Source organism: Syngnathoides biaculeatus, chromosome 2 (genome assembly GCF_019802595.1).
Source record: "Syngnathoides biaculeatus isolate LvHL_M chromosome 2, ASM1980259v1, whole genome shotgun sequence".
Taxonomy (NCBI): domain Eukaryota; kingdom Metazoa; phylum Chordata; class Actinopteri; order Syngnathiformes; family Syngnathidae; genus Syngnathoides; species Syngnathoides biaculeatus.
In genome coordinates this window covers 25,540,398-25,556,685 of record NC_084641.1, presented here as the reverse complement: position 1 = coordinate 25,556,685, position 16,288 = coordinate 25,540,398, and the positions used below count along the sequence as shown (strand labels likewise).

The 16,288-nt window shown below is 41.1% G+C and overlaps 2 protein-coding genes and 1 non-coding gene across 11 annotated transcripts in view; 2 read left to right on the top strand and 1 right to left on the bottom strand.

Moving 5' to 3' along the window:
* The window catches only part of zgc:113278 (Translocating chain-associated membrane protein 1-like 1-like), a 22,574-nt gene extending 10,854 nt beyond the window's left edge, over positions 1-11,720 (bottom strand). For 4 of the 5 annotated variants that reach the window (XM_061843060.1, XM_061843069.1, XM_061843045.1 and 1 more), the window contains exons 1-9: positions 8,136-8,587; positions 5,851-5,911; positions 5,643-5,761; positions 3,106-3,222; positions 2,968-3,026; positions 2,746-2,830; positions 2,241-2,311; positions 377-481; positions 125-268 (exon numbers count right to left, since the gene is read on the bottom strand). In XM_061843060.1, the coding sequence (XP_061699044.1) occupies positions 125-268; positions 377-481; positions 2,241-2,311; positions 2,746-2,830; positions 2,968-3,026; positions 3,106-3,222; positions 5,643-5,761; positions 5,851-5,911; positions 8,136-8,255 (881 nt within the window). In that variant the 5' untranslated portion in view covers positions 8,256-8,587. Of the gene's footprint in view, positions 1-124; positions 269-376; positions 482-2,240; positions 2,312-2,745; positions 2,831-2,967; positions 3,027-3,105; positions 3,223-5,642; positions 5,762-5,850; positions 5,912-8,135; positions 8,588-11,420 lie in introns of those variants that run through there. The other variant, XM_061843053.1, reaches the window with a different exon arrangement.
* Positions 8,928-16,288, top strand: part of LOC133512917 (MYND-type zinc finger-containing chromatin reader ZMYND8-like) — a 26,406-nt gene continuing 19,045 nt past the window's right edge. For 2 of the 5 annotated variants that reach the window (XM_061843035.1, XM_061842998.1), the window contains exons 1-6: positions 8,928-9,141; positions 9,298-9,369; positions 10,221-10,350; positions 10,610-10,731; positions 12,138-12,229; positions 12,472-12,708. In XM_061843035.1, the coding sequence (XP_061699019.1) occupies positions 12,695-12,708 (14 nt within the window). In that variant the 5' untranslated portion in view covers positions 8,928-9,141; positions 9,298-9,369; positions 10,221-10,350; ... (1 more) ...; positions 12,138-12,229; positions 12,472-12,694. Of the gene's footprint in view, positions 9,142-9,297; positions 9,370-10,220; positions 10,351-10,609; positions 10,732-12,137; positions 12,230-12,471; positions 12,709-12,956; positions 13,744-13,780; positions 14,297-14,965; positions 15,083-16,288 lie in introns of those variants that run through there. The other 3 variants (XM_061843007.1, XM_061843026.1, XM_061843017.1) reach the window with 3 other exon arrangements.
* Positions 9,464-9,536, top strand: trnak-cuu (transfer RNA lysine (anticodon CUU)). The gene has a single exon. It is a non-coding gene; the product is annotated as a tRNA-Lys (tRNA).

Here is a 16,288-nt window from a genome sequence, read left to right as displayed (position 1 = left end):
TGTTAACTCACAAAATCATATTTCTGGGGGGAAAAAAAAAAAAAAACATTCTGGAAACAAAATAATCCATTCAGATTCATCAGAAAAACAATATCAATTTCAAATTTTGGGCAGTTGGATTTACCTGATGGTGAGTACATTAAAGTTGCCTTCCACAAGAGAAAAGCCTTGGTTTTCTGTCCGGGGCAACCCAAAGCCAAATGTCAAGACTGACAGAGTGAGAGTGAGGAGGCGAGTGATGACAAAAAGCAAAGCCCAGAGAGTGAAACTGTAACAAGAAAAATAAAAAGCCATTATATTGCACAATGTGGTTCAGTTAAAAGAAGAGTATGCCGCCACCGAAATCATAATTTTTCATAGTTTATATGAATGGTACCCTTTCTGCTTGTTCTCATCACTGAAGTAGAAGAGGCGTGAGGCGTGAAACAGGAGCTCCACCAAGTAGTGAGGGACCAGCAAGACCACACCGAGTCGGTGGAGGCTGAACAAACGAGAGCAGGCAAAGAAGAAGAAAGAAACTTTCACTGGTTACAGCTGGTCGAATTATCAGTCTCATAGTTGTCATAAAAAAAAAATTGCATTATTGGACGGTGGGGACCTAAAAAAGTATTGACATACGACTGTTAATAATTTGACACGAGCCAAACCTCACAAAACGATATTCAATCACTCCATTAAATCTGCAATATAGTGTCAGATTGAATTTAAATCTAGATTGGTCGGCAGGGGCAATTCATTTTTTTTAGTTTGAAAGTCACGATGTCATACGTAAGTGGAGACCTTATTTCTGAATGAAGGTGCAATGTGTTCATCTGTCCATCTGCTTTGCCTATCTAGCTTCTGTCCATCGTGAGCATTCCACAGCATCCAATCCACAGCACCAGCTCCAGGCGGAAGAGCAACGACAGTGACTGGAAAGCTGTCACCGCTCTGCTGACAGTCTGACAATCCTTCCCATCCCAACTTTTTAATTCCACCCTGGAAGGGGGGGGGGACGCTCCTCCACCGACTGTACTGTCAACATCTTGGTCATTAATAGCCATTCATCTTATTCCAAATCTTAATCATGACTTTGATTTTATTTCTGTACTAAAAAAAGACAAAGATTATGTTTGAAGAAGAACCTGTCATATACTCTTTTTTTTTTCTAAATGCATTAAATATGCGTGGAGGTAAGTGCTCAAAACCTGAATTTAGGACAGAACTTTTGAGACACAGATGAACTCGACTTCAACTAAATTTTCTAGATTTTCTTTGGGTGGGGATAAAACAGGGTCGTGCTGTCGTCACCGGGGAACAGCACCAGTCGGCCGGGCTCGACTATATTAACACCAAACACCCGGATTCCGGTAGGTCATTGACTGACTGGCGACCAGTCCAGAGTGTTTTCTGCCTTTTGCCCGATGTTAGCTCGGATTGGCTATTAATTAAAGTAGATTACATTAGGATAGATAGATAGATAGATAGATAGATAGATAGATAGATAGATAGATAGATAGATAGATAGATAGATAGATAGATAGATAGATAGATAGATAGATAGATAGATAGATAGATAGATAGATAGATAGATAGATAGATAGATAGATAGATAGATAGATAGATAGATAGACAGACAGCATGGGGGTACAGTTGTAGAACATTGGCATCACAGACTGGGGACCGGGGTTCAAACCACGACCTCTCCCTATGTTTGAGTTTGGATGTTCTCCCTGTGTCTGCATGAGTTTTTCTCTGGGGACTCCGGTTTCCTCCCACATCCCCAAAACATGCATTAATTGAAGACTTTAAATTGCCCCCAGGTACGATTGTGAGTGTCTGTCTGTCTCCAAGTGGCCTGCGAACATGCTATTTTTGGCACGGCAAAAGCCGTTCCCCTTTTACAAACAGATTTGGAACTAGGAAGCACACTAATTCCTTGTGGCACATGAAAGCGACTTGTTATCGTTGAGTACCCATGTCAACAATGACACCATGACCAAGCACACCATTGGGGTCAGTTTGCACAAAATGTGAACATTTTCAATTTTTAAAAAACATTTATTTACGCTAACTTTGACTTGTACTTGGCTTTCTAGGCCACGAAAAAAAGAGATCAGAGACACGTTATTACGACACCCGACAAATGCTTTAACTTGCTGAAATAGGCATAATATTCCTCATTTTAAGTTTTTAGAGGCATGTGCAAACATTAGTAGTCAATTGAAGTATTTTTACAGATGACATAAACCTCTACTCACTTTAAGATGTAGGCACCAGTGATGTGAACAACATAAAGGCAAATATAGTAGAGTTGGCGGGGAATGTCCTCCTATGGAGAAAGAAGACAAATCAGACGAAAGTCAGTGACAGAAAGCGCAATAAAGTCATGGACTCATTCATTGTTTGGACTCTGCATGTCGTATACTTCCCGTCCTTGAGTTGGTTCTCTTAAGAAACTCAATTTTCCTCACACAATCCAAAAAGATGCATCTTATGCTCATTAAAGACTCAAATATCAAATTTAAATTGTGCATAAGTGCATCTCTTGGACAAGTCTGACGCATTTGGCGAAAAACATACCCCGATATTATCTGGAATACGCGATAGAGAATCAACTTCAAACATGTTCTGTTCAATCGCCATTTTGAAAGCTTGTGGGACATGGCTAAGGGGGCGGAGCTTATGATGGCCATCGGAAAGGTCCGTTGACAGAAATACTTGCACAGTACGCTAACATGCAGATTGTTTCCAGTACAGCCTTACCTTGCGTACTTTTTGAAAATACAGCTCAGGAAGCGCATGGAGCCAATAGGCAATTTGGCAAATGTAGAAAAACTTGACCTGAAAACTGAGCAGAGGAAAAAACATACTGTGCATACTGTATGCTGAAAAAGAGTTCAAGTTGTATAGATATAATTATGGTGCATTATATGCCCATTTTTGTTTTTAAATACAGTGTGACTTGACATGAAAATGTTGACGTACACCATGTGAGTGTGTGGGTAACCCTCCCAGAGGAAAGTGGGATTTTTTGCAAAGTCCTCCTGTCAAAAACAAAAAGATGGAAAGAAATATAGATCATATTAAGGAATAGTGGGCCCCGCTGAATAGATGTGTTTTTACCGCTGTCAAGATTCCGCAGCCCCAAATGAAGGAGAACAGGTAAAATGCTGCCAGCTGCCCTGATTCGTTGAATTTGCTGTGTTTGGTCTTTGACAGATGCAGCCTTCTGTTCATCTTCTGAAACGAAACAAGATGAAGAAAATAACACAGCACTTGTTGAAATGGCATACAACGCAAAAAATATATATTTATTTTTTGGTGTACCGTGTAAACTTGTTCATGTTAAATTATTATGTATTGTCAACCTCAAAAAATTGTTTAACATTAAGTTCATTCCCATTAGGAACAAACTTCCATATTTTGGATCCCTTATTATTCAGATTTCTTAAACATTACATTGCTTATATATAAAGGCGCAACCCCAACGTGTTATAATTATAAAGATGAGGGATGGAATCCCCAGTGGCAATTAATTCATTTTTACTGGAAGACTCAACCACACCAGCATTGGGTAATACTCCATCCATACATCAATTTTTTGCCGCTTATCCTCACTAGGGTCACGGGGAGTACTGGAGCCTATCCCAGCTGTCAACGGGCAGGTGGCAGGGTACACCCTGAACCGGTTGCAGGGCACATGGAGGCAAACAGCCACACTCACAATCACACCTAGGGGCAATTTCGTCGTCCAATTCATGTTGCACGTTTTTGGGATGTGGGTGCCGGGAGAAAACCCACGCAGGCACGGGGGAGAACATGCAAACTCCACACAGGCGGGGCCGGGATCGAACCTGGGTCCTCAGAACTGTGAGGCCAATGCTTTACCAGCCGTGCCGCCTGGGTAATAGTCATTGAGTGTTAATGAAGTGTTACCCCTCTTGTGATTTGAAAGGATGACTAACACAGAGGCGAAGATTTCACCGTGCAAGACTGAAATTAAATCTGATCACCATCTTTGAACATCATTTGGATGAAACGCTTTCCTCGATAACGTTACAAAACATGCTACCATAAGATCTGAATTCTGACTAATTTATGTCACCTTTATTCACATCAAAAATTAATTACAACATGAAATCATTTTACAAAGTATATTATCCTCCTATATCCTGTAAATATTCAGAACATAAGAAACAGCACATAATACAGTGAACATTCGGTTCTCAAACAAATCGTTTTTTAAACGAAAATTTCGAGATGTTTTGCTTCTGATTTCGAATGAAAATCCAGGACTCGAACGGCCCCCGAAAAAACCCAGAAATAACATAACGCTCCCAGCCCGACCAGCTGACCCACGATGCGCTTTGTTATTGTGTATAACGCAGCCTCTGTATGCAGACGTCTCCCGGAAGCTACATTTACAAGCCGTTTTTTTTCTTCCTATTGAGGATTGTTAACCCCCAATCATGGCTCCAAAGAAGTGACACTACATAAGTTCTTTGGGAAAAGAAAAGAACTTCCAGGGGGCGAGTTACCCCCACCCAAGAGATTTGATACTTGATAGTTTTGCATTGCCTTTTTCTTGTTAACTTCAACAATGCTCTGATCCATTAGCATTTATGCATTTTTGTTTGGTTTCAAAGATTTCGTTAACTCGAGTTACGAGTTGATGTTTTTGTATGTTACTTTTTGTAAAAATAAAAAATATTTTTCTTTGCTCCCCCCCATCCCCTAATTGCTTGTTTAAAGTTATTCTGCACTTTTGTTAATAAAAAAAAAAAAAAAAAAAAAAAAATTTACAAGGCTGTGGAGCAAGTCACTACAGATATGGCAATGCACTCCCAGCCTCGCCTACTCCACTACTAAAGCATAAAAAATAAATATATTTCTTAAATTATTTCATGATATAAAGTATTTAAACTATACATGTATTTCTACTATGCAGTTTATTAGGAGGAAAAGATAAAAAAATTGCTTTAAAAAGACAATTTTTTAAAGCTTGGAACGCATTATTTCTTTTTGCATTAACTGTAATTAGAAATATCGATTCGGATTTTGAACAAATCACTTCTCGAACCGCCTTCTGGAACGGATTGTGGTCGAGAACCGAGGCTGTGCTGTACAACAATTTCAAATGAGACCTGCAACATACAGATACAGAGTCACTGTAAAAGGTACCCTATTTTCCGCACTATAAGGCGCACCGCATTATAAAGCGCACTTCAATGACTGGCCTATTTTAAAGCTTTTTTTTCATATATAAGGCGCATCACATTATAAGGCACATAGAATAGACGCCACAGTAGAGGCTGGGGTTACTTAATGCATCCATTAGATGGGCTGCGCTAAAGGCTCAATATTGATCCATATATAAGGCACACCTGATTATAAGGCGCACCTCATTATAACGCGCACTGCCAGCTTTTGAGAAAATTAAAGGCTCTTAGGTGCGCCTTACAGTGCGGTAAACATGGTACTTCAAAACACATACAGGTATCTGAAGCATCGTTTGGAGGTCACAAGTTTATGAATAATTATAGTTTATAGGACAAAGCTGTGAAAAAGGCTTGCCCAACTAGCTACAAAAAAAGTGCAGCATATAAAATACCCAATATATAAAGGCAGTGTGTTACAAGGCCCAGAGCTCGTATACTCACATCAAGAATATACTCTTGTATCAGGGCATGAAGGATGACGACAATTAGAAGGTAAAAAAATACAGTGGCCACATCTTTAGGTCCGTACTGGTAAAGGTTCACAAGATCGTTCTTTTCGTCTGGAAGAAAAACAATGATGAACAAATGAGCCTGCTAATCGGGTACTCACAGGAGGAGACGATCACGAGGCGTCGAGCCTTCTACTCACCGAGAACTTGTGTGACGTTGTACTGGACTGTGATGAACATGATGGCAAACTTTGCTGTGACCTGGAAAAAAAAAATCGTGACACTTAACTTGCTTTGTAGAATTTGTCATTATCAAATCCCGACACCCGCCTGTGTGGAGTTTGCATGTTCTCCCCCGTGCCTGCGTGGGTTTTCTCCGGGCACTCCGGTTTCCTCCCACATCCCAAAAACATGCATTAACTGGAGACTCTAAATTGCCCCTAGGTGTGGTTGTGTATGTGAATGTTATTTGTGTCGATGTGCCCTGCGATTGGCTGACAACCAGTTCAAGGTGTACGCTGCCTCCTGCTCGTTGATAGCTTGGACAGGCTACAGCAGTCCTGCGACCCTCATGAGGATACGCGGCAAAGAAAATGAATTTATGGACAACTAGTGTACATGTTCACATTGAGTAAATTCAAGTTTTTTCAGTGCCCAAAACAAGGCACAATAAAAGACAAGTTCAACCATTTTAAAATGTTTAAAATTTATCTCATGCTCATCATATATGCATATTTTCCGAACTCATAAACAAAATCCTATTATGGAGTGCTTTATTTCATTTTTTTGTTTGATTTTTTAACCCACATATAGGCTATGGGTACATTCATAAAGAGGTCGTGCAACCTACGTCACCGAAGTCACGTGACTGGCCATATTGCAGGTCAAACCTAAGCTTTGCTCAATGCTAAGTCAGTTGGAGACGAGGCGACAATACGTCGTTTTGTCCGATGCCGTTAAACATTTAGAAGGTGATAATAAATGAAGATATCTGGAAAAATAAGAGACATTTGCATAGAGGACCCATATTTAATGCTGAAGTCGATGTTTTCGCCGATAAGAAATTGGACTATTACCCCGCTTCCGCTTGTTTTAGACAACTGGATCTAGACATGTATCTGGTGAGTAAGTCGTCGAGATTTACACAGAAAAGTTTGAAAGCGTAGAAAAGTCTGGATGCAAATACTTTGTTGCTGGATCGGTTCTCAATCAAGAATAAATCCCACATAGTGATGGAGCCATTCAGATTTTTTCAATACAAATACAAATATTTCAATAAATGACCCCTGGTTTTACACAAAGTCCCATTCATTAACTATGATTGAAAAAAAAAAAAGACAGCAAGTCGGCTCCTTCATACACGGTAAACCTCTCCCTGACAGACGTTTTTTTTTTTTTTTTTTAAATATGCATTGTTCTAAAATGAGTCCAATGCGTATTTAAAAAAAAAAAAAAACGCTGAGATAGGCTTCAGCCCTCGTACACGGAAGTGAACTGTGACCGACTCATTTGAGAACAATGCATAATTAAAAAAAAAAACGTCTGCCAGGGAGAGGTTAACTGAAGTTTAAAGTGTGGCTGCAACATGCTTCCATGTATGTTGGAGATGACTCCATGTTGTTGTTGTTTTTTTTTTTTAACGCATTATTCTCAAATAAACCAACTTGGCATTATAAATACTTCTTGGGAATTTGAGATTGAGAAGAATAGTTCCTACCTGAAATGAAGTGATCGCTACGCAGTCGTGTCTGTTTTGTTGGGCACCATCCATCATGGTTAATTGTCAAAATCCATTGATCTTTTCTCATCTTTACTGCTGTTATTTCATAGACTGACCTCTTTGAATATCTGTGTCGTCTGTTGTTACAAACAACAGCACAACAAGTCTCGGGCATTGTGAATATTCTGCTCCAGTTCAATGTCCCCCACACTGTCAAGCAGCTCTTTTTGACCGGCAATATGGCTCTGTGAAAACGGTGACGTCACGTGCACGAGCTCTCTCGTTTCCCATGTTATTGATACAAATTAATTTTCTAAAGTTTGACAGTTTTTCAGGCATTTACATATTTCAATTTAAAAATAGCACATTTTTAATGTTGTTATTGTAGTACTGTATTGTTGATATCGTTAATGTTAGCATTATTTGTTATGTCAAAATATTAGTTTACGGTTAGGAATCGATAAATATATAATCATGATCAAACAACAAAAGAGCACAACACTTGCAACATGGTTTATTTTCCATTATATTCTTTCCATTTGATATAAATATGTTGCAAGTACTGCACAGTGTACACGATGCTGTCTGCGGAATGCTACAATTACAGTGCAATACCTAGAGTGAGTAAAACATTATTATCATCATTATTATTATTATTATTTTCTCTTCTACACTACAGAGCCCATCACAGAATCCTGTCATGCCAGGTAACGGAACCCCGCAGAAGCTAGGAGGCTAATAAGCGCGATGGCATCCGCACAGTACCTCAAACATCAGGCCAAGGAGGATGATCATGGCCAGGCAGGACACCATATCGGCGTGGTTCTGGATCACAAACTCGTGGCTGAGCACCGGCGGGTTCTTGCTCTTCTTGCGGAAGCCCATGGCTCACAGTGCAGGCAGGACCCTCAGCCTCCTCCTCCTCCTCCTCCTGCTGCTGCTGCTGCTGCTGCCGCCGCACCGCTGCTAGCCTGCGCCGCGCAGCCGATGGATGTTCGCTCCCCTTTAGGGCCGATCGCTTCCCCGCAGTCCGTGCATGCAGTGGTCCGCTGCTCATGTGTTCCAGCGAAACAAACATAAAACAAACCTTGGTTAGCACTGTTTGATTTCCTTTTCCCCCTTTTTTAAACCCACAGCCTGGTAAAGCCGGATGAGGGGGGCCCCTTCCTTTTCCCACAACCAATCCAGTACCGCCCTGTGTCATTGACGTAGGAGAACCGCACACAACACTTCACCTGGAATTGTCGTATAAGCGGCACATTTTATACACCAATAATTTGACGAGAAAAATTCACAGGTTTTTTGAATTTCATTTCATGATTTAATGTCGCTCACGATGACAAATGTCAGCACCGCAAGGATCGAAGAGCTGTCTTGAATATATCTAGCTCACGTTTAGATTAAATGTCTAAATAATCGGTCTGTAATTTATTGTCGTGGGTTTAAAAAAAAAAACTATTTCTAAAGTCACGAGAAGAATGAGTGCAATAGAAGTAGTACCACCAGTAGAGGGTGCTGTAGCTGCGTCTGAGGTTAAAATCTACCACCACCGAGCAAGCCAAGCCCACCAGGTTACCTGTTGCAATTTTTCAGTGCATCATTTCATCTCTCTCAGTTCGTCCTGGTCTTAAAATCACTATTGTTTTGCCCAGCGAAGCCATATATGTTAATAAGAAGCAGAGCCAGATTGAATCACCCGCCTATCTGTGTCATGGAATACCAGATATTGAAAGTCTTGGTAGACAACGGACGTGCGGATGGCTGCTAGCAGGTAATTATTTTTGCAAACAGTTTCTATCCCTTCAATTTGTACGTGAAAATGCGTGTGCAGCATTCTTGGTATTTCACTGCAAATGTTTTAAGGCTGTGTTATTTGATCACTTTTTAGCTTAATTCGCCCTACATCCCTTCTCGTTTTGGTTGCTAGGTGCCAGTATGCAACCTATCAGGGATAGTGACCCCACCGTAAGTGCATCTTCAGCCTACTGTAAGACAAAAGGTAACATACATATCATTATATCTTTGTAGTGATGTTGTGCATTCTCCTTCTGTGGTGTGTTTTGTCATGGGGAGATCAGATGCGACTGTCCCAAGCCCGGCTAGCTCAGTCGGTAGAGCATGAGACTCTTAATCTCAGGGTCGTGGGTTCGAGCCCCACGTTGGGCGAGTCTTTTCTTAGGTTAAAGTAATTTAATTTGTCATTAATTTTTATTTTCACAAATGTTTTTCATGCATATTTTTCCATACGAACCACTACCTCTATTTTATATGTAGCAGGTTTTTTAGTGCTATGAAACTCAAAGTGACCATTCTAATTGTTACCTGATGATGTAAAGGTTTTAGGTAGGTATTTACTAACAATCAAAACAGAGGATATCATTGGATGGGGATTTGAAATAAATACAATGATCCCTAGTTTGTAGGAATCAAATAAGGGTTGGAGATTTACGCAACTTTTTATGGTCCGAATTGGGCCAAATTTACTTTTCCAGCAATCCCTGTTAATCACGAGGAAATATGTGACCAAAACATTGACTTTTTTATTATTTAAAAAAATGCCTATGTTTCATATTAGCTGAGACAAAAATATGATTATTAAACGGGGCATTTTCAAAATTTTCAATGGCAGCGTCTGTTCAAGGCCAATCTTCAGATTTACATCAAACTTAACAGAAAACAAGAACAATAATAGTTCATCATGTGTATCTAGTGAGGCAATGTATGCAAGTAGGAAGAATAAGTTTTGGCCCCCTTCTCAAATTCTTCTTTTCCTTTTTTTTAAGTTTCATACTTTAATGTTTAAGATAACCATCCATCCATTCATTGTCTCTACCGCTTATCCTCACTTAGGTTGCTGGGGTGCTGGCGCCTATCTCAGATGTACCTCCTGAACTGGTTGCTAGCCAATCGCAGGGGACATATTGACAACCAATCATTCACATTCACATCCACGCCTGTGGGCAATTTTGAGTCGATCAAGGTACAAGGTGCTTTTATTGTTAATTCTTTAATATGCATAACACATACACAGCATTGAATTTACGGTACTCAAGAGCCCGCGGTGCTACAAAAAAATTACAAAATGTAGCATCAATATAGAGCTCGTGCACGTGACGTCACCATTTTCACGGCGGCATATTGCCAGTCAAAAAGAGCTGCTCGATAGTGTGGGGAAAATTGAACCGGAGCAGAATATTCACAATGCCCGAGACTTGTTGTCCTATTTTTTGTCACAACAGATATTCAAAGAGATCATTCTATGGAATACCAGCTGAAAAGACCAGAAAATATCGATTGAGTTCAGCAATTAAACGTGATGGATGGTGCCCAACCAAATACGCACGACTGTGTGGCGATCGAGGTAGGAATTATTCTTCTTAATCTCAAATTCCCAAGAAGTATTTATAATGCCAAGTTGGCTCATTTGAGAACAATGCGTTTTAAAAAAAAAGAAAAAAAACGACATGGAGTCATCCAACGTACTCGAAGCGTGTTGCGGCCACACATTAATCTTCAGTAAACCTCTCCCCGACAGACTTTTTCTTTTTTTTTCTAACATGCATTGTTCCCAAATGAGTCCAATGCGTATTTCAAAAAAGAAAATAAACCATCGGTCACACAGAGGTTTACTGAAGTTCGTGTGGCAGCAACGCGCTTCCGTGTACGGGTGCTAAAGCCTATCCCAACAGTTTATTTTCTTTTTTAAAATACGCATTGGACTCATTTGAGAACAATGCATATTTAAAAAAAATGTCTGGCACAGTGAAGTTTACCAAAGTTTAACGTGTGGCCGCAGCACGCTTTGTGTACGGAGGAGACGACTCGCTGTCTTTTTTTTCTTTCCAATCATAGTTAATGAATGCGAGTTTGTGTAAAACCAGGGGTCATTTATTGAAATATTGGTTTTTGTATTGAAAATATCTGAGTGGCTCCATCACTATGTGGGATTTATTCTTGATTGAGAACAGATCCAGCAACGAAGTATTTGTATGCGTCCAGATTTTTCCACGCTTTCAAACTCTTCTGTGTAAATCTCAACGACTTACTCACCAGATCCGTGTGTAGATCCAGTTGTCCAAGACAAGCGGAAGCAGGTTAATAGTCCAATTTCTTATCAGCGAAAACATTGACATCGGCATTAGATATGACTGACCGGTGACCTTTTCTGGGTGTTGTCAGCCTGAAATCTGCTGGGATAGGTTCCAGCATCCCGTGACGCTAACCAGGATAAGCGGTGTTGAAAATGGATGGATGGATGTCCAACCATCCATTTTCGAATGCACTCATACACACAAGGGTCGTGGGAGTGCTGGAGCCTAACCCAGACGACTTTGGGGGGGAAAGGCGGACTACGCCCTGAACTGGTTGGCAGGCAGTCGCACGGCACATATCAACACCGTCACTGAGTGGGAACTGAACCCACGCTGCCTGTACCAAAGTCAGGAAAGTGTACCACGACACTATCGGTAACTTGATGGGTGGAGGTTTCTATTGTATTCTTTTTGTATCGTTGTTTCTCTGCCGTGCAAGCAGTTTGAAAATGTAGAGCAAGGTATCAAGGAGAAAATGTATTTCCCAAAAATGTGTTAGTACACAGTTATACAGTATAATAAATTTGCCATTTGGCTACATTATTATTAGGTGAGTGAAGCGATTGGACATTACAAAAAATGATCATAAACATTCTTTGAGTTCCTTATTATGTGTTGATTGTTGAATTTCTGTTCCTATTGTAACAATATTATTTGGACTGCATTTTTGTCGTAGGTAAAGAACTCCAGTCTGTCATCTCGCTGAAAACGGAGGAAGGGTGGAGTTTAAACAAAGGGCCTCTCCATATGAAAGAAAAAAAAAATCAGGTTTGTTCCGAGTCGCCACGGTGTCTTGCTTTTGCCAGTGTACATGTTCACATTTCTTCGTGCAAAAGGAAAAAAAAAACAGCTTCCACAACGATCTACTTTCGGAGACTGCACACGTTTGGTTTGTATATGTTTGTAAAATGTTGATATTAGTCGTTTTGCATCGTTTCTGTGTGTATGCGTGTGGGGGTGGGGGGGGGTAGCAGTCAGCTTATTTTTCTTTCTGTCTCTGACACTCACAGTGCTGCCCCTGCCTGCTCTGAACAAAGATAATTACTCAGGAAACGTTTTGGCCAATCAAATGCCGCGTGTCATCTTGCCTGCGTGGAAGGCAACCAGTCAGGATCGGGCTAACAACGCTGGGCCTGATCGCCTTGCCTGAAGAGCAGAGCCTTCCCCGGCTGAGGGCTGAGAGAGTGTCCTCCATGTTTTTTAAGTGTTGACATAACAGTGTGTCAGACAGCCATGCATCCCCAGAGGTAAGCTTTGTCTTTATATTCTAGCTCAACTCTCTCGTAACAGCATGGCTTCCTTCTCGTTGTTGTGGTGGCCGTCGGTTTCATGATGAATACGCACACATTGAAATCAGTTTCGTGTGCAGGAGGAGGAGGAGGAGGAGCTGGGGCGGATTGAAGGCCTCGTCAGGCCTCTGTGCTTCACTGTGCTGTGTGTGTGTGTGTGTGTGGGGGGGGGGGGTTGGGTAACGACTCTCACCCTTGCTCTCTATCTGTGTCTCAGGGTCACATGGCTGCCCCTGACATGCAGGCTGCCATACAGGAGGAAAAGTGGACCATGGAAAATCCTTTTCGTTTTCCTTGTTTTTTTTTTTTTTTATAATGCAAACAAGTTGTCGTTTTAAAATGGCACCCACATCTCTTTCCCCTGTATTGTAGCCCAGCAGAGAGAGAGAATGGGGGATGGGCTTTGGAGGAGGTGGGTTTGGATGTTATGTACCCTTTGTAAGTCGATTGGCTCTGTGCTGTTTTCCTCTGTGTCATGCCAGGCCAGGGAATAGACACGGTGGGGAGTAGAAGTAGCTCACAGTGGATGGAAGAAGTACAGATCTTTTTACTTTTAAATAGTAGAATATTACACATGGCAATTGTGTCATGTGTGTACCACTCATGTTGGTATGCAAAATGACATATTTTGGCAACAAAGGAAACCTCAGTGGATGCAGTTCCGCACTAGATGAAATAATCCCCGACAAAGCACAGTTTTAGCCAGAGTGAATTTCTGTTTCAGCCACTACACTCCAAACTTCAAAAATAAAGATAAAGATGTTACTTTTCTTGATTTACAGCCATCGGCCTTGAGTTTACATTCCAAGGCGTGCTGACTACACTGCACTCCTGTGAAACTGCGGTTTCCTCTCTCTTATCCCCACACAGTGGCCATTTTGTGCTGAGGGAGTTCTCCCTGGCTACGGTTTTACTGGTCACACAGATCGCACAGTGTAATGACTCGAATCTGAATGTAGGTTCAGTTTCTTGGGAAATCTGGGAGTTGATGAGGTCAGTGCAACATGTAGTCGGTTTCTTTGGATACTGATTCATTTATTGTTGTTAACTTCAGGAAGGTGTTATGTTTTGTTTTTTTTTAATCCTAGCAAGAGCAACGTGTTGCACTGTCTTGAATTTATGCAGTATGTAATGGTTGCGCCTAGTTTTCCTCATGCAGAAGTTATATAGCTCAACCACTAAGGGATGCATTTGAGCCACATTGCCTTCCAAATGGCCTTTTTTAAGCCCCCTCTGGCTTTTACTGTCATAATCAAGAAGGACAAAGTACATTGAAGGGAAATGAACTGTCTTGAGCGAGGGGGTGGGGGGGAATCTCTGCATTGCACCAAAAAAAAAAAAAAATGCATTTGAAGAGGGGAGCCGCCACACTGTGATCCGTGTGGCATAACTCAGCCGACCAATAACGTTCCACCCTGTTAGCCCTCTAGCCAATTGCAAAGGCAGCAGAGGTTAAAGATTGACAAGCAGAGGGAGAGCAGCAACGAGAAGGCCCTTCTGGAAAATTCCACAGCCATCTTTGATTCAGCCTTATGTAAAAATCCAGGTCAATTCTATGCTTTTATTCTGAATATTCAGAGAACACTTTGAGCTTATTTGCTAAAGAGTCCTGTTTTGTTCCTGCAATGCTAAATAGCTTGTTTTTTGTAAAATGATCATTTTTATTTTTGCACATGTTAAATACATTCTTCTACGTGGTTTGTCTTAACAAGGCAAATGACATATGTTTAAGAAGGTTCCACACTGCAAACACAATCATGTCCCATGGGGTTTGTGTCACAGGGTGGTTGGAATGTTTTTTAGGTTAAAGATAGAAATCCCATTTGCTTCCCTTGCGCTCTGCTCCAGAGTTATCGACACTTTTAAGAATCCTTCATTGTTCATTATTCTGCTTGTTCTATACTAATGCTAAATGTGTTGTGGGTTTCAGGATACTTTCTGAGGGCCTGTGTGCTTTTTTTTTTTTTTTTGGAATGCCCAGTATGAGTTACGAGACTGCTGTATTCACAGGCAACGAGAAACCGACCAGACGGGGAATATTTGTTTAAAAGGATTTCGGCCAAATATTTCTTTGTCTGTGGATTTAACTTCTATCTTCGTGATGGACCCTGTTTTTCTTTTTATGTTGGATTGCAATCTCCACAGACCTCTCTGCTGCTCCTGCATGGATGTGCCAGTGTCTGAGTCTGAGCCTGGGAGTGGGGGATGGGGGAGAGGGGGGAGGGGAGCAAGCTGTGGCCTCCATTTTCTGTGACGAGAGAACCCTGCTCGTCTCTCACAGGAGTGGAATATAAAGGCACTGAGTCAGGGTTGCTTCCGTTGTATCCGTCAGGTACGACTTAGACACAGGAATTCTGTCAGTGTGTTTTTGAGCGTGCGTCTATGTGGAATTTATGCCAGAATCATCTGAGGATTTATTTACCTGCGCGTGTGATGGATCATAGCTGCTGATCTGAGAATGCTCTTTGGATCGCCACATACATCTTACATTCCCGTTTCTTTCAGGAATGTCTTTTTGTGGCTATGACGTGTTCGTGTGCCTACGTATATGTGTGTGTGTGGGTGTGTGTGTGTGTAGGGGGTCACAGGCCTTTTGTTGAGTTGTTCACAATTGCCAGACAAATGCTCTCTTTTCAGGGCTTCGGTGCATGTAGCAGAAGGACTTGGCAAACATTTTTCGTATTTTCACGCGGGCCTCGTTTGCTCACTTAAGTCCGGAAGAGGAAGGCCCTGGAGGGGTTGGGGTGCGTGCATATGTGAGTGTGTGACTGTTGACGAGCTGAAACCAGATATCCATATGTCACAGTATTAAAGGAACTCTCTTCAAGCTTTGTCAGTCCTGTAGGAGCCAATCCAAGTTTATCATTGAAAAAGGTTGAAAGCTGAGTTAGAAAGTCTGCTTCTAATGAAAGCTAGCATTGAGAATAGTCTTGACAATGGTCACTTACTATGTTGTCTTAGCCACTGGCTTTTTTTTTTTTTTTTAAACATCTGGATCATAGAATAAATAGTGTGGGTTTAAAGCTTAGTGGAATCACATTTTACTGTCCTTTACGATAAACCCATGAGTTGATCAACTTTGGGTGGGAGCAGAAACTGCCATCTGGATTTGAGGAATATTTCTTTTCAGATAGAAGTTTTGAAAAATTGGGGCGAAATATGGTTGCGCTATAGATTGTAATCTCTACATTAATCACGCTCACTAATAACAGTAACAGCATTGAGTACTGTACTAAGAATTTTTCGAGTGGATAACTGCCTGTTGGTTTCCATGTGTGGGATCCTGATTGAAGACCATATCCACGTTGCAAAGTCCTCTGTCATTTTACTAACTCCACTCGAAAAACTCAAAAGGAAAATGGAAAGTCACTCTTTAAATATACTGCATACATCGAATTTGAGGTGTGTGTCTTGTATTGAAAAATTGTTTGGTGATAAATTATGGCACAAATATACCGGTACATCCAGACAGATTACTTGACAGATCCCTTGCTGTTTGACAAGCAAAAATGGGCCGAAAAACTGGTCTTTCGGCGGC